General features: G+C 36.5%; 1 protein-coding gene across 2 annotated transcripts; it reads left to right on the forward strand.

Moving 5' to 3' along the window:
• The first annotated feature begins 2017 nt into the window (after positions 1 to 2017).
• LOC103722447 (protein disulfide isomerase-like 5-4) lies at positions 2018 to 22093 on the forward strand. Of its 2 annotated transcripts, none has more exons than XM_008813005.5 (15): positions 2018 to 2241; positions 3720 to 3810; positions 4589 to 4683; positions 4787 to 4844; positions 6565 to 6749; positions 9819 to 9876; positions 12480 to 12520; positions 12628 to 12702; positions 17992 to 18048; positions 19063 to 19129; positions 19303 to 19449; positions 20903 to 21127; positions 21442 to 21603; positions 21678 to 21755; positions 21837 to 22093. In XM_008813005.5, the coding sequence occupies exons 1-15, from the start codon at positions 2201 to 2203 to the stop codon at positions 21912 to 21914; spliced, it is 1458 nt and encodes a 485-aa protein (XP_008811227.4). In that variant the 5' UTR covers positions 2018 to 2200; the 3' UTR covers positions 21915 to 22093. The 2 variants fall into 2 exon arrangements, 1 of the variants encoding a protein (XP_008811227.4); XR_016396460.1 differs by having other exon boundaries at positions 2047 to 2241; positions 21207 to 21603.
• Positions 22094 to 22236: the final 143 nt, after the last annotated feature.

Raw genomic sequence — 22236 nt, forward strand, 5'->3', positions numbered from 1 at the left:
CATCCGACGAGAATCTTAGCTGCAGCGACTAAGCACCACTCGTCCTTTTCAATTTTGACCAGAGTAATCGACCACCGAATTCTCTAGCATCGTCATGCCTTTCGCCGCGGTGCTTAAGGCCAGTCAATTCTCAGCGGCAACACTAACAAATCAAACTCTTGAAAGCCCTATAAATTGCAATGGTACATATTCCATTCAATTAGCTCATGAGCATGAGCTTAATTAATGTCAGGCTCTTCATTTAAAAACTATTTCTTCATAAATGATCTGATCGAGGAGAAATTTTTTTTTTAACCCGCTCAATTCAAATCTCTCAGAAAAAACTAAAAAAAGATGACTGATCTCGAAAGTAGGGCTTTAAGTCATCTTTTCTTTTATTGTTCCTTCACTCTTCTTAAATTGAGGAACATAGCTCCTATTTATAATAATAGTGAGGTCTTTCATTTCACAATTTGGGTTGGTTTCCTCTCCTAGTTCGAATAGAATTAGATATCCTAAAATACGTATGATTAATAAAAATATTCTAAAAAAACCTAAAATTTAAAAATATTTTAGAAAAAACTGAATTTTTTGAGAAAGTAGATCTCAACTTTTACATCAATTCTACCTTCTATCGCTTCATTTAATTCTTCTTAGATAAATAGCTACGCCCGGTTAAAATCATACCCAAAAAGAAAACTTTCGGTTTGACCCATTCGCGTTGGAGCCTAATGATAAAATTTCAGCCCGATTCAACTTTAAGATTGGCCCAAAGTTGTAGATATCAAAAAGATATTCATATTAAAAAAAAATCCCAATCGAGCATCGTATGACCAAGTTATAGCCTTCGAAAGTTTGGCATGCGACTCGGCTTTCCGATTTTGCGGATTTCTCTATCCAGCCCTGTTCGTAGTGGCCAAAATTATTCATATCGAGTCTAGTGATCCTCCTACATATCCACAGTGGCCAAAGTATTTCACATCGAGTTTGGTAATATCTTTGGATACTCGCAGTGGCCAAAGTAATCCACATCGAGTTTAGTGATCTTTTTGAATACTCGAAGTGGCCAAAGTACTCCACATCAAGTCTGATGATCTTCTTGAATACTCGTAGTGGCCAAAGTATTCGATATCGAATTTGGTGATTCTTTTGAATACTCGTAGTGACCAAATTGGTCCACATCGAACTCGACGATCCTTCTGGACAAAAAAAATACTAAGCTTAATCAACAACCATACATAAAAACATTTGGCTATATTCATCTAGCACCAATTATAAAAATTAGATAAAGAGATCCTTTCAAAAAAAAAAAAAATAGATAAAGAAAATATTTTGAATAAATCAACATAATGCAATTAAGCTTTTGCACATGGTGTCCAATAAAAACGTTGAAAAACCATTATATAATAATTAAACATATGCAAGTTGAATACGTAACCTATTGTTTGAATTTTGGGGGCTCATCACTTGATTGCTTTGCAAATGTAACTAACCCATTACATCTATCTTACGGGAAAGTTGGCAATTGGTTCTATTTTATGTTGACCTTCCTGCTTGCTATAGTGAAGCGATTTTTAGCATCTTCTCGCTTTCTAAATAGATTATGGATTTTTTTAGTACCCAAAATACGTTATGAATTTGAATACCGTTCAACGTTCTTGCAACTAGTAATCTAAGAATGTCATCTCCTCATTAGAGAGATTCGGAGACTGGCTCAGGAGTTTGGTGGCTTCCAGGTAGCCCACGTATATCGGGAGGCGAACAGGGCAGCAGACTGGGTCGCCTCCTTCGTTGCACGACACTCTGGGGAGTTCCTTTGGACATCTGTAGGAGATATTTCTTCAGATCTGTACTCTTTACTTTATCGTGATCTGGCAGGATGTACTCACTTTAGAGCTATATAATTTGCCGTTTTGACAAAAAAAAAAAAAAAAAATTGTTAATTTATGTTCACAGGTGGGAAACGAATGTGCTGCCAATGGAACAGCGCCACTTGGCCGCGTATCTTAAAAGGTCCCACCGACTCCGTGAGATTTTTACGTCTACTCGCTGCCAAGGGAACGGTTCATGCTCCTGGGCACAAAATCCAGCATTAAGCCAGCGTACCGGGCAGCCGAAAACATTTCTACCTCGCCATTCCACTTGTTAGATTCAAAACCCTCGTCGGCTCGGGCCGAAGTCGCGGATCGTCTCTTTCTCTCTAATTCTCTCGCTGGAAACCATGTTCTCCGCCAGCAAGCTCAAATCGGTCGATTTCTACAGGTCAGATCTACAATCCCTCTCCGAATCTCGTCAAGAATCGCCCGCTTCCTCTGTCGAAAATGCCGCGTCTTCATCAATTCCCGACGAATCGGTGAAGAAGTAGGCGATTCTTGTCGGGCTTTTCTTGATCTTGCGATTTCTTTCAAGATTTTAGTTTTTCCTTCATCAAATTTGTTGTCGGTGCTGTTTTCTTAGTCGTTCTAAAAGAATCTTGTTTTCTTGATGATTGGAAACTTTTGTGGGTTTGAATGGTACTGAGAGTGAAAAGGGTGGATTTATTTGGCCGAAGGATGTAATCGAGATTTGGAGGGCTGTATGCTGCTAATGCTGTGGGTTCCATTGATGTCTCGAGATGGTTTGTCCTTGCACCAAGAGGGCCACTTACTAGGGGTTGTGGAAGTGGAAAAAAGGGTTTAGAGTAAGGAGCGGTCAATTAGGATTCATAAAGCTGAAACCAAAGAAATGGAATGAGGCCTATTGTTTGTATTAATTTATTGTTGGCAGTGCATTTAGGTTTTTAGCTTTTCTTTCCTTTCGAAGATTTTAATAGCATGCTAGCAGTGCTGCGAAATTTTTTGCATCGGATAAAAACAGGAAAACCAAATTCCCACCTGATAGTATATACCAGGTTCGGGGCCAGCTTAGTCTGATATCAAACGTTGATGGGCCAGGTGCAAATCTTGGATGAGGCCTGGTGCACACTGACACACATTGAGAGAGAGACAGAGATTGGGGGTTGGAATGTAGATAGAAGCTGGAGGTAGGCATGATCAGGCAGGAAAGCTAGCTTAGCAACTGGGTTGTAAGTGTAGGGGCAAATTGGGTGGTGTTGGTGGACTATGGGATATCAGGGCTAACCAAGCAAGGTGCATAGGCAAGGTGAGGAAATGGATATCAGGTAGGGGTATAGGCAACATGAAGTTGTGGGCCATGCTATGCTGATAGTGTGTTAAGACGGTTTCATAAATTAGCATGTTAAGCCTTACTTGCTGCTTCTGTGTAGGAAAAAGAGGAAAACAATCCCTTTGAACAAACATTTATTCATGGTGATGTTTGACAACAATACCAAGGTTATGGGGTGATTGTTGTGTTATTTGGCTAGAAGATGTGTGCTAATGTACAAATCATGTAGCATGGTACAATATGGACCAACACTTCGATTTTTTTCTTTGATGTTTGTAATAATTTTCACATATATGTTTAGGAAAGAATACATTATGTATATATTTATAGTTTTGTGCATGGATAAATTTAGTATAATATGAAGAAATAATTGATGTTTAATGCTGCGATTATGTTTCTAAAAAATTATTATGTGAATTTTGTTTATTGTAAATTTTAGGTGTTTTCGTTGTTTTATATGATAATTTAGAAAAGTTGATTATTTTTTCTTTTCCAAGTAATTTTCTCCCCCTAAAGAGCAACTGCGATTGCTGCTTTTGAATGTACAGTATCTAACACCTATTTTCTGAGCACAGGAAAATACCTAGAGACTTGACGGAGGCATCACTTTCAGGTGCTGGATTATCTATCATTGCAGCACTTTCTATGATGTTTTTATTTGGAATGGTGGGTTCGTTTCTTCTCTTCTTACTTTTTCTTATGAGATAATAATATGATCAATATAGTGTATTAATTTGTGAATACAGGGAAATTCATCAATAAATTAATTTGCTGATTTAAGGAAACTTTTTCCAGTTCTTAGCCTTTCCTCTTTTTTGAGCATTGTTGCATATAAATTTCAATTTACAACTAAGTATTGTACTTTCTGATAATTAAATTCTGACAACCTCTTATTGGTTGGACTATCTGTTGAAAAAAGAAAAACATATTGTTAGTTTTTCTTAATTTAGTTGGATGGTTAAGGTGAAAATGCCCATGAGGCCTCTGGTTCATCATTAAATAGCAGCTCTCTGTGCTTGAGTGGGTGGGAAGTTGGAGAAGAAAAACATTAAAGGAAGGGCGCAGTAATTATTTAAAAGTTTAAATGGAGATACTGCTGGAAGAACACCCATGAAATATTTCATGTTTTTGACATGATTAAATGTCAGGGCTTGTTCTGCAAATGGCTGGATTTTCTGAGGTCAAGTTAACTATCAGGAAGTGAGATTTTTAATTGCAGTCATATAGGTGGTTACATGCAAAAGTCCTTCTTTTCTCTTTCATCACACTTTTCACATATTAATCTACTCAAGGATCGACCACCATCTTCATGATCAATGTACTGATAATATTCATCAAAAACATGTAACATGGTTCAATTTTTTTTGAACGAAAATTTCACTTTTACATGGTACTTACAGAGTTAATAATTTCTAGAATTATTGAACGGATTCTTCTTTTCCAGGAGCTGAATGATTACCTTACAGTGAGCACATCTACATCAATAATTGTTGATAAAAGTACAGATGAGGAGTTCTTACGCATTGACTTTAATATAAGGTAAAACCATCTTTGTTTTGTGTTGTCTAAAGGTACTCATCCAGTTCTTTGCAGTTGTCAGCATTTTGTGCAGATATCTTACTTAGTAAAATCTGTTTTGTAGTTTTCCTGCACTCTCATGCGAATTTGCATCAGTTGATGTCAGTGATGTATTGGGAACAGTAAGTGGCTATTCTTTGTTATATATTACTGCTGCTTTCATTTTTCTTGCTTATGGTGATATACCTTAGCAGGAATGCCTTTTACTTGGACACAGCTCATATAGCTTTGGTAAAGATGCTCTTTTTATGTATGCATGCATGCATGCATATTTACATGCACATTTATATGTATGTAAATAAATATAAAAATCCATGTATATAAGAATTTGTTTGCTAGTGTGTATATCAATATATGCATGTAAGTGTATACATCTACCTTAGTTACCAGAAGTGTGTTCAGTACAGGTACGCGGTAGTGGGTTTCTTTAAAAAAATTTAGTAAGAAAACACTTAGGAAGCAAGCATAGCAACAAGTTTCCAATGAGATTTGGAAGTGAATGCACCACCCTAAATGGAAAATTTCTGCTACTAAGGAATCAGATGTATAATTTTGTATCTAGGTATGGTACAATAGACAATCAGTTACATATTTGGTGGGATAAAGTCATTTCATCCATTCTGTGTGATAAAGTCAGTGTAGAGGTCGGCAGAGAAGAATAGTTTCCATTGTCTTTTGATGCTATACAAAATGGCTTTAGGTTGGTTCATTACTGTCAAAAAGGTCAGCAAATGTCCTTCCAAAATACCCTCCCCCTCCACAATGAGTTCTGAACATACATTATGCTGCTTAAAGCTTCAAATATATCTGGACAGAAATGTGCATTTAAGTTCTACCTATTCACCAGATGCTAATTATCATTGGAGTAGGAAATTCCATGCCGAGCTTTTTAATCATATATTCTCGGATTATATGCTAATGCACTGGTAGATCCAGCATGTCAAAAACCAATGCTGTTGGTTGCAGCAGTCATTTAATGTGCACTCAAACTCATTTTAAGCAAATAATCTGGAATTTTCTTGCACCTAACTTCATAATGCTGAATTGCCGATGGCTATTAATATATGAAACATCAGCACTTAATAGGCACCTTCTATTATGTCACCGGGAACTGAATACAACCAAATTAACATAGTAGTTGTGAATAAATTTACTGAGTCTTTCATCCATTCGGAGTGCATTGTCGCATGCCTGTGTGTGGGTGCCTGCCTGTATTATTTACTATAGAAAATCTATCAAGGTAAGGTAATGAGCTTGCTATTGCCAGCATATATTGGATGATGACTATGAAAATATAACAATAGTATTAGATTTGATCAATTACGCATGTGAGGTGCTTGCATGTCTGTCTCTTGCAATTTTTTCATTGCTGTGTTTTGATATAATAAGTGTACAATGGTGCTGACATATAAATGATCTATCATGATCTAATATATTCTTGGCTTGATTTTATATGCTGCTTTACTAAAATTGCATTTTGTTAGAAGGAAAGATTTCTTGAAAGGTAAGACATTATTATTGCAATTAGCTGAGAGTGTTTGAGACCATGAAAAATCTAATTATTGTGATGACATTGGAACTAGTGCAAAACGAGCATGAAACAGTCCTGATGTCTCAAGATCTACCTTCGACATTCATTAATCCTGCTTCTAGATTGTATGCTTTTTATCTTTTAAAGTAAATATCTGCACTTTGTTCTTTCAAGAGTTTCAAGTGTAAAATGGTTTTGTCTGGACAGTTATTTATTTTTGTTACCAAAATTGAATGCTGATAACTTCTATATAGGCTATCCTTTCTTATAGTTTAAATATTAACTTGAGTTACACATTCAATAATTTGCAGAACAGGTTGAATATTACAAAAACTGTTCGCAAATTTTCAATAGATCCCAATTTAATACCAACAGGATCCGAATTCCACCCGGGACCTATCCCGAAAGTAAATAGACATGGAGATGATACTGAAGAAGAATATGGTGACGGTTCAATTTCTTTAACTGCCGACAATTTTGAGAAACTTGCACATCAGTAAGTAGGCAGTTTTTTCTCTTCTATGGTTCCTGTGGTATCATAGTTTATTTGGAGCATTGTAGTTTGTAGTTCTTTATTGTGTCTTAGTGACATTCTTATAATCCTTGCTTTTGAATGCCAAATCCATCAGTAGGATTTTGCATTTGCTAGTTAGCATCTGAATCTGTCACGAATGCAGTTAATGCTGTGGTGTTATTAGTAGGTCATCTACACAATGCAAGCTGGTGTCTATGCAATAATATTGTCAACCAAGGTTTTAAATACCAGCACAATATTGTTTTTCCATCAGAACAGAACAGTTTCGGTATACCAGCATCAATGGTATGTACCAAAACTGACAATGTCAAAAAAATAAAAAACTGCTGGTACATACCGATATGGTACCATCTGCACGCCCTGGAAAACAGGGTTTCAGCGTCCCAGCACTCGTACCGATGCCAGTTTCACACCAGAATGGAACAGTACTGGTTGTACCTTTCCGTTCTAGCAGTTTTTGAATCCATGTTGTCAACCAATTGTGGTTAGACTAGAAAATATCTCTCTTTATGCATTTAGTCAGAATTGCATAAATTTAATTTCCATATGAATGTCTGAATTGCTGACTGAAAAAGCTAGTTATTCTTTTGTGAAAGTGTTTGTGGAGATGTTCTATTTGTGGTAGTTAAAGGTAAGGTTTGAGCTCAGTTATACAGGTATTCAGTCTCGGTAATGGACCTTGTCTGGTAAGTGGGTTGGTAAGGTACACTTCTACGTTGGCCCATGCTGGAGGCAAGACTGCAGTTATATCATGTGTGAATGGAGTATCGTCTCAAGACCTCATTCCATACTGGTGAAAAAAAGTCAGCATGGTGCACCTGATATTGAGCAGTACAGGTTGCTATAGAAAACCTTAGTAGGACATATAGAGTCCCTCATTATTCTTTCTAGAATAAACTTTTCAAGAAGCCTTAAACATTGACATGTTGACAAGTAGTGCACGAGAAGGTTGGGTGAATTTGTCTCAAAATCATGATGTTGGCTTAATAAAGAATAGCATGCCCTTTCACCTTACGAGTTGATTACCAAATCTTTCTAGTCATGAGTTCTTGTTATCCATATTTTAAATGTTCCTAGACTAATGATTATGTGATGCATTAAATCAGCATGCAACCACAACTAAGCCTTATTGATTCAAATCTTGGTTAAAAAGTCATATGATATTTTACCTTCAAATCATGGTTTAGAATACTGGCAATACCAGCTCCTTGCTGGCTGGGTGCTGATACACAGGGGCTGTGCATGCCTCTATTTTGGCGAAAGAAGCCCAAACAGCCTGGTTTGTGCCATATCAAGCCCGGACTGCTCAGTCTTGTTTAATATCGAACAAGATTCCCTCTAAAGCTTTTTTTTTTTTTTTTTTTAAACTTTTTCCATGACTTAAAGGTGGGAATTGCAGGGAGGCAGTGGAGAGATCCTTGCAATGATGATTTGTGCCTTTGGAGCTGGGATTGCTTGAAAATTGTCAGAGGCTAGAAGATGGTCAAAAACATGGTCCTTGTTCAATAATATGTTCCATGTATTCTTTGTTCGTTTGTCAAAGCAGTGCTAGTAGTATAATTCCGTCTTCACAATCTTCAGTATTATAAATTAGTTCACTGATTCGATGTGAACTTCGTATACTTAAATTGTGAATGCACAAATATAGTTGTTCAACGTATTCTTTGTAATGAGTCATGTGAGGTCACCTAACAAAAAAAGAGAAAAGAATAGCGATAGAAAAGCTTCAACACACACTGAAGAGGATCATTAGTGCATTTAAATTAATACATTTACCATATTTGTGCATAACCTGGGCCATACCAGCAGTTGGTGGGCCGATTCAAGCTGCGTCGGCTGGTACAATGTGCTGATATGATATGCAGTATGACACTTACCATGCTGACATCTTGACAATATGCCTCTATATTTTGATGTTTGAAACTTCACCTCAGAATAAACGTACACTCAAAAAACATGCATGAGCGTATGCCAACACATTCTATTTATATCTATATGTGCGGAGAGATTGATAAAATTTGATTAAATCATTGACGATCCATTCAATTTGAAAATCCATATCAAAACATAATCACAAAGTTCTTGTGCTTAACTATAAAAGCCAAATATTTTGGAGAATTCTAACTAATGCATCAGGTTGTCATTTGGAGATGAGATACACTAATTTGATTTGATTTATGGCTAAAAAACATCCAAGCCTACTTTGTTTTAGTTTTTATGGCTTTTCTTCTGAGATGCCTATGTCAAGATCCATGATATGGATTGTTAATTTGTATGGCGAACTGTCCATTTCGTGCCCACTAATTTCATAGGTAAGAAACCTTAAACTTTATTGCCCTTTTGCTTTGTGGCATTCTGGATGTTGCCAATTATTATTAATAGTGTAAGATGTTCAATTAATTAGAAAAATGTTGCTTTGCATTATGAGTATTCAAGCTCTAATTGCAGTAGCATGGTTCTAGTTTAACTATTTTCCTCTCTTACATTCGTATATGAATATATAAGTACATGAATAGATAATACATGTACTCTTATATATATATATATATATATATATTATATAAAGACAAGGTTCGTTGTCTCAATATCGGACTCTATACCGGTGCCACACCAGCGCAATATTGGTACAGAGTTTTTTTGGCGTACGGAGTATCGGTACGCTACCTGTATCGGGTACCGGTACTGAACCGGTACAATATAGTATGCTTCATACCATCCGGTTTGGGCCGGTACGGCGTACCTTATATAAAGGATTCTGTCTTTGCTATTAGGTTAATGCATTTCATAAATCTTGAAACTTCTGCTTTTTGAGCGATATACAGTTGAATTTGTAAACTGCATTAGCGCACCATCTAAATTGTTTTTCTCTATGTTCTATTTTGATACTTTATTGAGCCTACAATATGAAAAATATTTGTGCAGTACAACATTTCATCTAGTAAGCATCACAGGAGCATAGCCATTTTACAATTGATTACTGTATTTCATGAGTGATCTCCTTATAGCTGACTTTAAGCATCTCTTTTACAGGTATCCCGTTTTGGTTGTCAATTTTTATGCACCTTGGTGTTATTGGAGCAATCGCCTGGTAATTTTTGCATTTTTAGTGTTGCAGTACATATGTTAGGTTTAAATGTCAGGATATACCTTTATGCTACACTATCATGGGGAATGTAAATGACAGCATTGTGATGGTAGCTTCATTTTTAACAAGGAACAAATTCTTCAGTGGCCTGACAATGCTTTGGATTTAAGCTGGACCAGAGCTTATCTAGGACCATCCCAATAGTTACTACCCAAGTAGCGTGCAAGATGGTAGATGTGACCAAGCCTGGACCATAAATATTTGGAATTCTCAAGCATGTCTGTTAAAACCCTGTTCACTTCTGATTCAGCTGACTCGAACGTTGGTATTATATCCATAATGGCAAGCTGACCATGCTGTCTTTTACGGGGTTTAATTGTTACTAACAATTGATTTGGCCAACTTTGTGAGATCATGAATGATGGTGAGAGCAAGTTTTTGAGGAGATTCATATGTATGAATAAGTGAGTCCCTGTGCAGTTTTTATGTGGTTTATTCCTTGATCTTCAATAAAAAATTGCAAAAAACTCATCATTTTCCTTAAGTTAATATAATGCATAGTTTGATATATCTTGGTCGAATAACATTTTAGTGTTTTTTGAATCACTTTATGATCTACTAGTTGGAAGATATTGGGCTAGTTATTTAAACATCTAAGTCTGGTCCAAGGATATCCCAAATTTTCATTTGGACTGGCCTGATGACCCAACTTCAACATGGTAAAATGTGGCCCATGGGGTGACCCATGTGCATGATAGTTTTGTCACAAATAAACTATCTTTATCTTGACCTTACTGAGCAGTCAAATTAACCTCTCCAATCCTTGATCATATAGTTCATAAACCGCCAAAATTTTTTATAATACTTACAACTTGACTATCTATGTATGAATCATGAGTTCTTTACTTTGTTTCAAACTAAAAAGTAGATAACAAATGCAAATTAAATTGTTTTGTTAGGACCCATGCGGGCATGTGTTTAGTTCCACATTAGCTATACATTGGGTAGATTTTGGATACTTATACAAGACAACAAAACCCAAATAACACCTTCTAACTAGCCTTTTTGAGTGAGTTCTTGCGGTGTCACAAGTGGTATCAAAGCAGATCCGGTCCATAGCCTATGTGGACTAAAGGAATATTGCAGCACAGATCCATTTGTTTGTGATTGGATGTGGTGATTATGCATATGAATGGATTTGGACCCTTAGCATGGTGAGGATGCTAGAGCTTAAATGCGGGCGTATGTGAGGATCCGTGTGGGCGTGCGTTTAGTTCCATATCGATTATACACTAGATAGATCTTGGATACTTATACAGGACCAAGGAACCCAAATAGTATCTTTCAACTAGCCTTTTTATGTGAGGTCTTGGGTTGTTACGTGTTTTAACATTGAGAAAGGCATGCTTGCTACTTACCTATTGTCAGTAGTGAAATCCTGCTATTTATCATAAATTAGTAGTGAGGCAGATATATAGACACTAGCATCTTCTGAATGTCATGTATGAGCCATTTTTTCTGATCTCTTCCTTCATCAGGCTACAATGGTAACACTAGCAACTCGATGATCTGTATAGTGTAGGTCGCTTGGTTCTGGTATCAGCTTCAAAATTCTTGTAACTTGCCAGATTTGCAACTCATATAAAGAAATAGAACACGAAACATCTCTTCAAAATAAAGTATCTGTTTTGATCCCATAGCTAGGCTGTCCATGCAATTGCTTGAAAAGATGCCTGCGCTTATCATTTCATTTGGTTCCTAACAATGCTGCCTGCAATTGTTTAGTAGCACTTTATGGCCTACATATGGTACAAAAATTAGGTGTTGTGCTATGAGACAAGGCCGGCTGTTTACCTCATCTCTCTACTGCTTAGTTACCTGAATTGGGAAGGGGAGATGGAGCCAGGAACAAGCTCTCAAAGAGGAAGAGAGGGGGGGGGGGGGGGGGGGGGGGAGTAACAACCTTGAAAGGGGTACATGTTCATGATTGCAAAGAGTTTTTGAAGCTGGTGTCGCACTATAGGTAGAAGATTCTGGCTCAATATTTGTATTATAAGCATGGAACACTTCCATCTGTATCACTATCCTGTGTGGAGATGGGAAGATTTTACTTCTACAAAGTCAGAAGCAAATATATATTTACAAGTTGGGATGCACTTTCTTCACGAACTTCTTCCATCCTCTTGGGTACATTCAGGGAACAAGCACCATCCAGTTGAGTTAAAGCCCTCCAATAGTGGTTAATGAAATTATGGTAGTTATTCATCCCCCATAAAAAGCCAGAAGCTGGTGCTAATTTGCATTTTTGAAGTTGTTTCTCTTATCTTTTCCTATGCGTGGGTTTCTATGCAGCTTGTTCATTCTATTTCCGATAGGATAAGTAAATAGGAGTTAATGTCCTTGACGAGTTCCTATATTGTTGCTCATATGTTAATCACTTATAATAGTAGACTCCTGATTAATTGCTCATACTTACGTTATACAATCTCAGAAGTACCAACATTTACTGCAAGATAGTTATCAAAGAAAAACATCATTGTGAATAAATATTTTGAGTTGTATTCACTTTCAATTTTGTGTTTTTAAAATTTGACAATTTGCTCTAGAAACCATCATGGGAGAGGACTGCTAAAACAATGAGAGAAAGGTATTCTGCAATCTCCTCTTCTGTTCCCCACTTGTTTAAATTGAATATTCTTTACCTGTTCTTGGGGAAGAAAGTTGTCTTTAGCTTCTGTTTTTATTTATCTCCAGATATGATCTTGAAATGGATGGGCGAATTCTCTTGGGAAAGGTTGATTGTACTGAAGAAGGTGGACTGTGCAGGAGGTATTTTCCATATCAGTATTTATTCATTGTGATGCTAGATCCATGTGCATTGAATGCAAAGTTGGCATGTTGTAGTTCTTTCTTATATCAGTTTACATTGGCATACAGTTCTTTATCCTCCATTCCTTAGGTATATCTTATATTATTTCTCTTATTAGAAATTGAGAGATCAGCAGCTTCTTTACCATTTACCTTGCATAAGTAGGTCTGTAGGTTATATTTTACATCTGTAGCTTAGGGTGTTATAATTTTTTAAGTATGCCATGGGCTTTGAGTGCCTAGAAACTCATACTGATTGGGAGGAGCTATTTCTGCTGTTACCTGCAACGGATATACCTAGTCATGCATCCATAAAGCTTATCAGCATTACATTTTTTTTGTTTAAATATGAAACCGATGGATTCGCAATAAGACAACCTGGAATGCTGTATTGTACTTATCATAATTAACAGGAGCAGTGAAATTAAACTCGAAACTTGAAGCCTGCTTGATGTTTAACCTTTGTTAAATTGATAATGAAGATCAAAATATGATTCTTCGCCTAGGAGAGATTTTAGTTGGAGATAATCTTAAGGTTTTCATTGTGTTTGGATTAGCTAGACAAATTACACTGGGTATTCTTGTCTGAAATCAAGTCTAGATGACCCTGCTGCTTGTAACGGACATAATCCTTGTACCAGCATGTTGCAATGCATCAAAATTTTTTGTTTTGTTTCATAATGTAAAAGTTATAAATAAGATAGTGATGGACCTTTGGATTCCTAAAGAAGAGTGCAATCACAACTTGGGATACATTGAAAGATGTGATCGAGGAGTATGACAATCCCGCTCTAAATTGTAAGGGTGCATATGTTTGGATAAAGGTCAAGAAATTGTCCTAGAAACTTCAACTTGCTTGATGTGAATGTGTCACACACCTTAATGTCTGGATACAGATGTTAAGGCTCCGTGTGTGCGCCCTTTAGATGTCTCTTCTTATGAGGTCCATGCATTTGAGAAGTCAAACATATTTCAACAAACCATTATTGCCTCCATATATATAATTTAAATTTAAAGCATTTTACTCAGTCTTTCCATATCGTATGGTAGGGTCTCGATGTGCTGCATTGGATAGTTTTTACTGTATCCTGTCGTATATTTTGGAGGATGTGTCACATGTTGGAATGTGATATTAGATGCATATCCTTGTCCTTGACTGAATGTCATCAGTCTCCAGCTGACAAGACAGGTGCTTATTGACATTTAATGCCCATAATGTGAGATGAGTATGTTTAATTGTTACACATTCATTCTTACATTGGAAACTCTGCTTGCACAGTCCTTATGTTTTCCACTTTACCCATATTGTTAAAACATTGGAAAAATTTGGGATTATTCATGATGTTATTTCTTGTTTGAATGGTTCTTTAAAATTCTTATTCTGTTATTCATGATCTAGAATCATCAATTAGTGATGAATTTCATGTTTCATTTGTGAATTTTTGATGACTAATTTCAGAAACAGTTCATGCATTACAAATATAAAAATGTTATTCTGGCATTATTATTGTATTCCCCCGGGCTGTTGCTTATTATTCTTGCTTCTTTCTCACTTGTTTTTTCATGTTTTTCTCTCTTTTTTTGAGAAATAAATTGGTATACTACCTTTCAAGTTTGAACTTGAAACTTCTCCTTATTTATGTGCTGGGAGGTGCGCTAGTTATTGGACTCAAGCTCTATTGGCTTGCCTTCAAATGAATCAATATATAAATATTTCAAGAATCATGGGTTTAAACTCTATTACCGACCCCTGTAGTGGTTTTCCATTGGTACAGTATGGTATAAGTATGGTTGGTGCATACCAAGATATAGAGAATCGAAAAGCAACCAGTATTGACTGGTATGGTTGGTACAGTACCATCTGTATTGGCCAGTACAGACTGGTACTTTCGGAATGTACTGTTCCAACTGATTTTGGCATCTTGAGGGTGGTACCTATGCTGCTGTTCCGTCAAAATAGCGTGGTACTGGTGGTACCGTTGCGACAGTATTTGAGACCTTGTCAAACAATCTTATATTCTTTACTTGCGGTAATTCTTTCCCTAATTTTTAGTTATTGAACTTCTTTCCGTATTCTTAGCAATTTCTCTATAGATCTTTTTCCCTCTGCCAGATTGTTCCTGAACTCTCATCTTGTGGATATGATCATGTCTGAATGATAACTGCCTATTTCAGTAGATATAGAGCATTCCCCTTCTGCACAAATAGCTTGTTATTTAATCTGGATTTGAATATGGAATAATGGAACTCTTCATGCAAGATGCAGGAAAATTAAAGCTAATGTTATGTTTCTAGTCTGAAAATTGATGTCGCAAGCAGTGTGGAGCATTAAGTGCTGAAAACTTGACAAATTTTACACTGCGAATGGCATGCCACTCATTAGCGATCACCATGTAATGAAAATGCTTTGCAGGAGAGAGATTAGAATTGTAGGAGATAAAATTAGGAGGAATGAAATCACCTAAAATAAGGATTTAATATGCAATTCTGACCTGTAGATTGAAGTGCTGGTCAGCATGGTTGGTGTGGGATAATACATGCAATGCTAGATTGCCAATGCTTTTCAGGCATGCGGCACTGGGACAAAAGCAGCTTCATGCCTGTGCTTGGCATGATGCGGTGCTTTTGCATGAGCACTGGCATAATAGCACATAGTATGGTATATCTGGTGCGACTGCAAGGCTGGCATGCTGCCTGCATGCGGTACCTCATTTCTTGCTCTGCCAAAAAACAATCATCGAGCTGCTTCAAAGTCATGGCGGCAGGTGACTATATCCACTCATGATGCTCATTTACTTTCTCTCCATGTTCTTGAGTTACCTAAAAAGTTGTCAGCACACTTTTAATAGCGAAAAATGTAAGGGAATTCAGATTTAGCAAAGCTGAGAACAGAAGGTAATTAAATGGCATATGAGCAGGACTCCTTTTAACAGGTTTGCTTTGTTGGAAACATTAACCCTGCTCAAGAAACCAGATATGCTTAATGCCTAACTAGAGGTCTTCTTCCCCATATCACTGTGGTTAATACAAACAAAATGATTTTGTTGCTCTTACAATGTGCATAAATTGGAGATTACTGGTGAAAAGGTACAATATTGTTGAGGCTACTTACTGGCCTCATACCACAGCAAAGAGAGGCTTGTAAATCTAGAGAGAATAAATGTTGTACAGCTGGATGTCGCATTCAGTCTAGGATATGACCAAGGAAAGATCCGAAAGAATCACACGGCAATGCAGCTAGTGAAAGGTGATCAATCTTTGATTTGAAGCCCTTGCTATGTCAAATCCATTTCACTTCTACTTTTGATAAACTAGCCTATTTAGAATATTTTTCTTGAGATCTCTAGGCTTTTGAGTTGCTGACGATTTAAGTTTGCGTCTAGCTAAGGTGTTTGGCAGAGCTTATGTTCACATAGATGGTTGATTTACCATCATTGGTGACTGTGCTTATCTGCTGGTATACTGTCATGCCTCTCCTATATTTTTGAAGTGATGAAACGTATGTTCTGTGGGATGCCTTAAGGGATCCTGCATGAAAAGAATTTCTGCAGGCCTTATATTCCATTGCTTGCATTTACCTCATGGAACAAGGCTTTTTTTTTTCATGTACTAAAAGGCTTAGAAACTCCTTTCCACCTGGATATAGAGCTGATATGTTGTTTAAACACTTGACAGAGGTTAGAGTATCACATACCATACTCATGCTAATAAGGGATTGGCAGTCTACAATTTCCATATTATAGCATGATGATACCATACTGATACTTCATGTGCACCAGCAAGAATTATATGCGACATAGCAAGAGGTACACCATAAGAATGCTAGGAAAGCTATTCCTTGGCATTTAGGTAATTAGACCAATCCTTATAGCTTTTCTAATAGGAAGCATACATTTTTGAGAACAACATATTTTTGCTCTCCCATTATGCGCACGTTATTGCTGATAAATACAATGTAAACATGCTACTGCTAATGAATGCAATATAATCCACAAACTAGCATGATTGGCTGGCAAAATTCTTAACCATGACAAGGAACTCATGTTTTTGTATGAACTTACAGTTTGTTTCCCCATTTTTACTGTTTCATAGTTAATAATTTTTAGAAATGTTTTATGTTTGATTTCCATTGTATTTAGTGGATGCATAAATTTTATCAATGTTTGTCCAATGGGGTACCATGCCATGCTGACTTGTGCATCAAGGTGATATGAACAAGTATAGGCTAACACAAGCTGATTGTCATGGACAAGGACCGATACAGGATATAGACCCATGCTGCTATCCTCGTGAAGGGGGTATCCATTGTATGACATACAATTGGGCCAACCCTTGGATCTAGTGACACTTTTTTTCGATGTTTGGATAGGAAACATAGCACTTTATGCCAATAAAAGACTGACAACCATCATAAAGTGTGCTTAAGAAAAATATGCTTACAAGTTTAACCATACATTGAAGTAACAATTATCAGGCTGTTCGAACAAAAGCTGAAACATTCAGGACAAAATTTTAAAAAAAGGGAGACATACCAATTTTGAATAATCTGATTTTATTGTCCTTCATGTTGCATAGTGTGATTGTCTAGAAACATCTTCTCTTAATCAAATCTTCATATAGAGGTCTGTTTCTTTTATGTACCCATCTCCATATAGAGATCTGTTTCTCGTATGCACCCACCCACACACGGACATGCAAACAAGAAAGCCCACCCCATTTTGAAGAAGTTATTGAGATCCGATTCAATACCAATGCAAATATTCAATACAAATTTAATCTATTCATTGTTGTTTAACTACCCTGCTCTTTTCCTTAAAAAAGTGAATTAGAACATTCAGAGGAAGAGGAAAGGAAAATTTTTAGAAGACAGAAGAGGAGAAGAGCAGAGAATAAAAGAAATAACACAAATAGCAAGAGAGGACAATAGTTCAAAAAGAAACTGTGAAATAGTATCATGAGAATTACGGAAAAGGATTCTTTAAAAAATCTTCTACTTTCATCCCATTGTAGATGGAACTCTGGAATTACTGATTTGATCTCCTGAATTAAGAGAATTTTTTTAATTAATGAAGTTGTTCTATATCTTGTATGAATAAAGTCGTGTAGTTGCAAGTACACAAGCATTTAACATGATCATGCAATGGCAAGTTATTATTGCAGTTTCTTTCAAAGTTGCTTTATAAATTTTGTGTTTGTGTAATTTTGCTTGTTGAAGATTGAGCATTATTTGGCCATTTGAAATCTGTGCAGGCATCATGTCCAGGGCTACCCATCTATTCGCATTTTCCGCAGAGGGAGTGATATTAAGTAAGCAGGACATTAAGCAAAACTGGCCATTTCTTTTGATGATTATTAATCTAATAACATGTTTTTTGCTCGTGCATTCTCCTTTAAATAGGAATTGCAGTTCATTATGTATGTGAGTCTCATCATGCTCTCCAAGTAACACTTCTGTAACTCTTTAATGTCACCTATTATAAGTCAGACTTCGGAAACAATGAAGATGCCAATATATCCTATTACTGTTTTGTTATTATTCACATCATAGTTCTCCCAAAAATAAATAATGGTTTAATGTAAGAAGTACTCTTTGGATAACTTTTAATGTTACCTTAAGTTCAGACTTCAGAAAGAATGAAGATGCCAACCTATTGCTGTTTGGTTAGTAGTCACATCATAGTTCTCCCAAAAAATAAGGGTTCAATGAAAGAAGTATCAGGAAGAGAAGATTTATTTAGTTTTCTTCATGCATTGAATTATCAGTGTTAAGCATGTCCAAATACCCTTCTTTAGAACAACCATCTACTTTAATCCCTTAGATGGAGGAATTTTGGCCTATGATATTTTTCTTTCTTAAACATCCTCACCTCTGCTTCCAGATCTATGGTTTTAGAAGCAATTGTGCTAGTACTCTTCTATTTAAGCCTTCATTTAGTGCAGCATAATTATTAAAAAAATCCTGTTATACATTTATGGAGGGAGAAACAAGTAAGCAATGAGTAAGCACATAACATTATGCACAACTTGTCCTGTGAGCTTGCAAGTAAAAATGCCTGCAAACTCGTTTTTATCTTTAGTAGTTTTGATATGCTTAAAATTGCCTCAGTTATTTCTAAATCTTTGTCATTCATGTTTATAAAATTTCAAGCACTGCATTTTTACAAGGCTGAATTAGCTTTTGTCAATGCTTTCTATTAATTTCTGCTGTTCTCCAGTTTCCTGGGCTATCAAAAATAGACTTTTATAATATTGAGAGTCACTTGGTTATATCTTAGTTGCTGTTTAGTTCAATAATTGTCATTACTGTACCATCTACCACAGGGAAAATCATGGACACCATGACCATGAATCTTATTATGGAGAACGAGACACGGAAAGTTTAGTTGCGGTATGCTTATTTTTTGAATTTAAATTAGATGTGCAGTAATCCATCATTACTGTTATTGCATATCAATGTTTTACAGTGTACAAGTCTATCATCACAGTTAGGTATATACATTTTCACTTTATTGGCTAGTCCTGATACTTGTTTAACTGCTTGTTTGGAGTTCTCAACTTTAGGCAATGGAATCTCTGGTTGCACCTGTTCCAAGAGAGTCCCATAAACTGGCATTGGAGGATAAATCCAATCAAACCACTGATACAGCAAAACGGCCTGCACCATTGACTAGTGGATGTAGAATAGAAGGTTTTGTGCGTGTCAAAAAGGTAAAATAAGTTTCTGCACTAAATTCATTTGCCATTTTAAGTTTGTTCCATGGGCTGTTCAGGAAATAATTTCAGAAATGATAATTATATAATGTGTGCCAGAGTGACCTGTAAATGACGTAATGTGATACTTCTTAACTTAGTTGTTTATAATAAATATGACTAGAACCATCAAACCTTTTCTCATCTAGGTAGGATGTTGTTTTCTTTGTTGAAATTAACAGCAACTCAGCACAGGTGCTGTGCAAAAATGTCATGTATTGACATCAGGTGTCATGCAACTGTTGATTTTTGTAATAAAATTGTTCTCGGAATGATAAGAATAACAATTAATTTGTTATCTGGAAGACTAGGTGTGATGATTTGGCAATTATAGAAATTCTTCCTGGTTAAATTAATTATTTTCTTCCAAGTACATTTGACTTAGGTGTACTTAAGCTGGTGCATTATATTATTATTTTTTTTTGCCATCTCAAGCTTAAAGAGAACATGAAAGATATAAACACACCAACAAAATTAGGGAGAACAAGAGCAGGAATGCAGGATATCGGATTATGTTAAATGCATAAAGAATGAGATTGGTGGAGTACCTAATATGAACAGTCTCTGTTTATTGTGTTATTAGAATTAAAGATGCCACAACAAGGAAGAAGGGCGTTAGGTCTGGTGGATAGAGCAAAATGATGACTACCCCAAATTTCTATGAAATACAAGATGCTCATTGAATGATAAGGAAACTAATGTTCACTTATATGACACAACTCCAGATTTCATTCAAGTCAAGGAAGTTATGTGTTTTATTTAATGAGATAAAAAGCTAGAATGATGTTAGCCATCTGTCTCTTCATGATATTTGCTGCATTAGATTGACATAATTGGTAGCATTTGTTTTCTAGCAAATGTGCTTCTTCCTTCTTGTCAGCTCCTCACCATATTATAAGCTGGCACTTGTATTATATACATCTTCCCAAATTTTTGACGTCCTGTCCCATCATGTTTTGCTATCCTCTTGTTCCAAACCAGTGTCTCCTTTCCATGTAACGGAAATCTTGATTTTGGTCTTCAATGCTTTCCAAGCACTAATAAATGTTCTCTGTAGCCCAAATGATTTGTCAATTCTTTTAGCATTTCCAAACCTAGAGTAAAATGCCCTCGAACAGATCCTGTCCGAAGAGGGAATTGGATTATGGTCACTGGATATTGGAAGAGGACAAATACCAAAATAGGACCTGGATGAATGACCAAGCGATGAAATGAGATGACTAAATCCAGCTCAAAGTACTTTGCTGAAGTTTGTTGGTTTATGTTTATCTTGGTATCACCATCTGTTTCATTACAGATTTAGTGCATTTGGTGTTGGCCTGAACATGTCAGCAATGAAGTTGATAGACCATGGATTTACTTGTTGGTTTTGATGTAGTGTATAATTTTTTTCTACCATCTGATTATGCAGGTTCCGGGCAACCTTGTCATCTCAGCTCACTCAGGAGCACACTCCTTTGATCCATCCCAAATAAACGTGTCGCATGTCATTTCGCAATTTTCATTTGGTAAGAAGCTCTCCCCAAGGATGGTGTCTGAACTGAAGAGGCTAACACCATATCTTGGTGGAAGCCATGATCGGTTAACAGGTCGATCATACATAACTAATCATGCCGATGTTACTGCAAATGTTACTGTAAGTCTCCCAACCATTTCTAAGTACTTAAATTTTTCTTGTTGATCAGCTACCTTTATACATTTTGATGCTTCATCAGATATCAGAAGTCAATACATTGTTTAGCGTTAGCAGCATGAACTCCAAGCTATAGATTATTTTAGGAGGGATTGGACAGGAAGTGAATATTTACCATATGTTTACACTGGTTGATATTTCCGATGATGATCACCTGTCAGATAGCAACGAACGGGAGTGATCTAAATGTAGCACACCTATTATGGAATAAAGGCTGGGCAGGGAGATCTAAATGTACCCTCTGTTTGGATTTGCAGATTGAGCATTACCTTCAAATAGTAAAGACTGAGATAGTATCAAGAAAATCTTCTCAGGAATTTAAATTGCTAGAGGAGTACGAGTATACGGCCCACAGTAGTTTGGTGCACAGTTTGCATATTCCTGTTGCCAAATTCCATTTTGAGCCCTCTCCTATGCAGGTTGGTATCTGACACTTGCATTCCCATTTACCAAATTCAAAACCTGTGCGCTTATTTTTTATTTTGAATTTCAGGTCTTGGTAACTGAAGTTCCAAAGTCCTTCTCACACTTCATTACAAATGTTTGTGCTATCATTGGAGGCGTTTTTACGGTTCGCACTAGATCTCTCTAGATGATTTCTTGGGTTTTCTACGGTTGAATACACATGAAAAATTGATCTTTTGGCTTTCAGGTTGCTGGAATACTGGATGCTATCCTGCACAATACAATCCGGCTTATGAGAAAGGTTGAATTAGGAAAACATTTGTGATGGGGAAAGGTTCAATTTTGATTGCGGAGGGGGCCAAAATGTTGCCCATTCCCCTTGCTAGCAATTCTATTTTATTGTTTTTACTCAGCAGATGAATCTTTTTGTCACAAAAACAGAAGCATTGGCCACTGTAATCGAAACCTAGCAAATGCATAAATAGAAAATATTCTTTCCCAGAATCGCTCCTGGAATTCTCCTCAGAGGTGACAGATACAAGTTCATTATTTGCATCAAGAGCGATGCTTCCCCGATGGGCAGGCAGGCGTACCGTGTGTGCGTGCGTGCGTGCATGCAGTGTATGCCCATGCACAGGTACGTGCAT

Source organism: Phoenix dactylifera, chromosome 9, assembly GCF_051530095.1.
Source record: "Phoenix dactylifera cultivar Ajwa chromosome 9, Ajwa_hap1_PhDact_Kaust_v1.1, whole genome shotgun sequence".
Classification (NCBI taxonomy): domain Eukaryota; kingdom Viridiplantae; phylum Streptophyta; class Magnoliopsida; order Arecales; family Arecaceae; genus Phoenix; species Phoenix dactylifera.

Bases quoted from the DNA above. Each gene is read 5' to 3' on its own strand.
- LOC103722447 (XM_008813005.5), top strand. From the start codon at position 2,201: ATGTTCTCCGCCAGCAAGCTCAAATCGGTCGATTTCTACAG. The intron at 6,750-9,818 runs GTAAGTAGGCAG...TCTCTTTTACAG, and splicing joins TTTGAGAAACTTGCACATCA to GTATCCCGTTTTGGTTGTCA. The intron at 12,703-17,991 runs GTATTTTCCATA...AAATCTGTGCAG, and splicing joins GAAGGTGGACTGTGCAGGAG to GCATCATGTCCAGGGCTACC.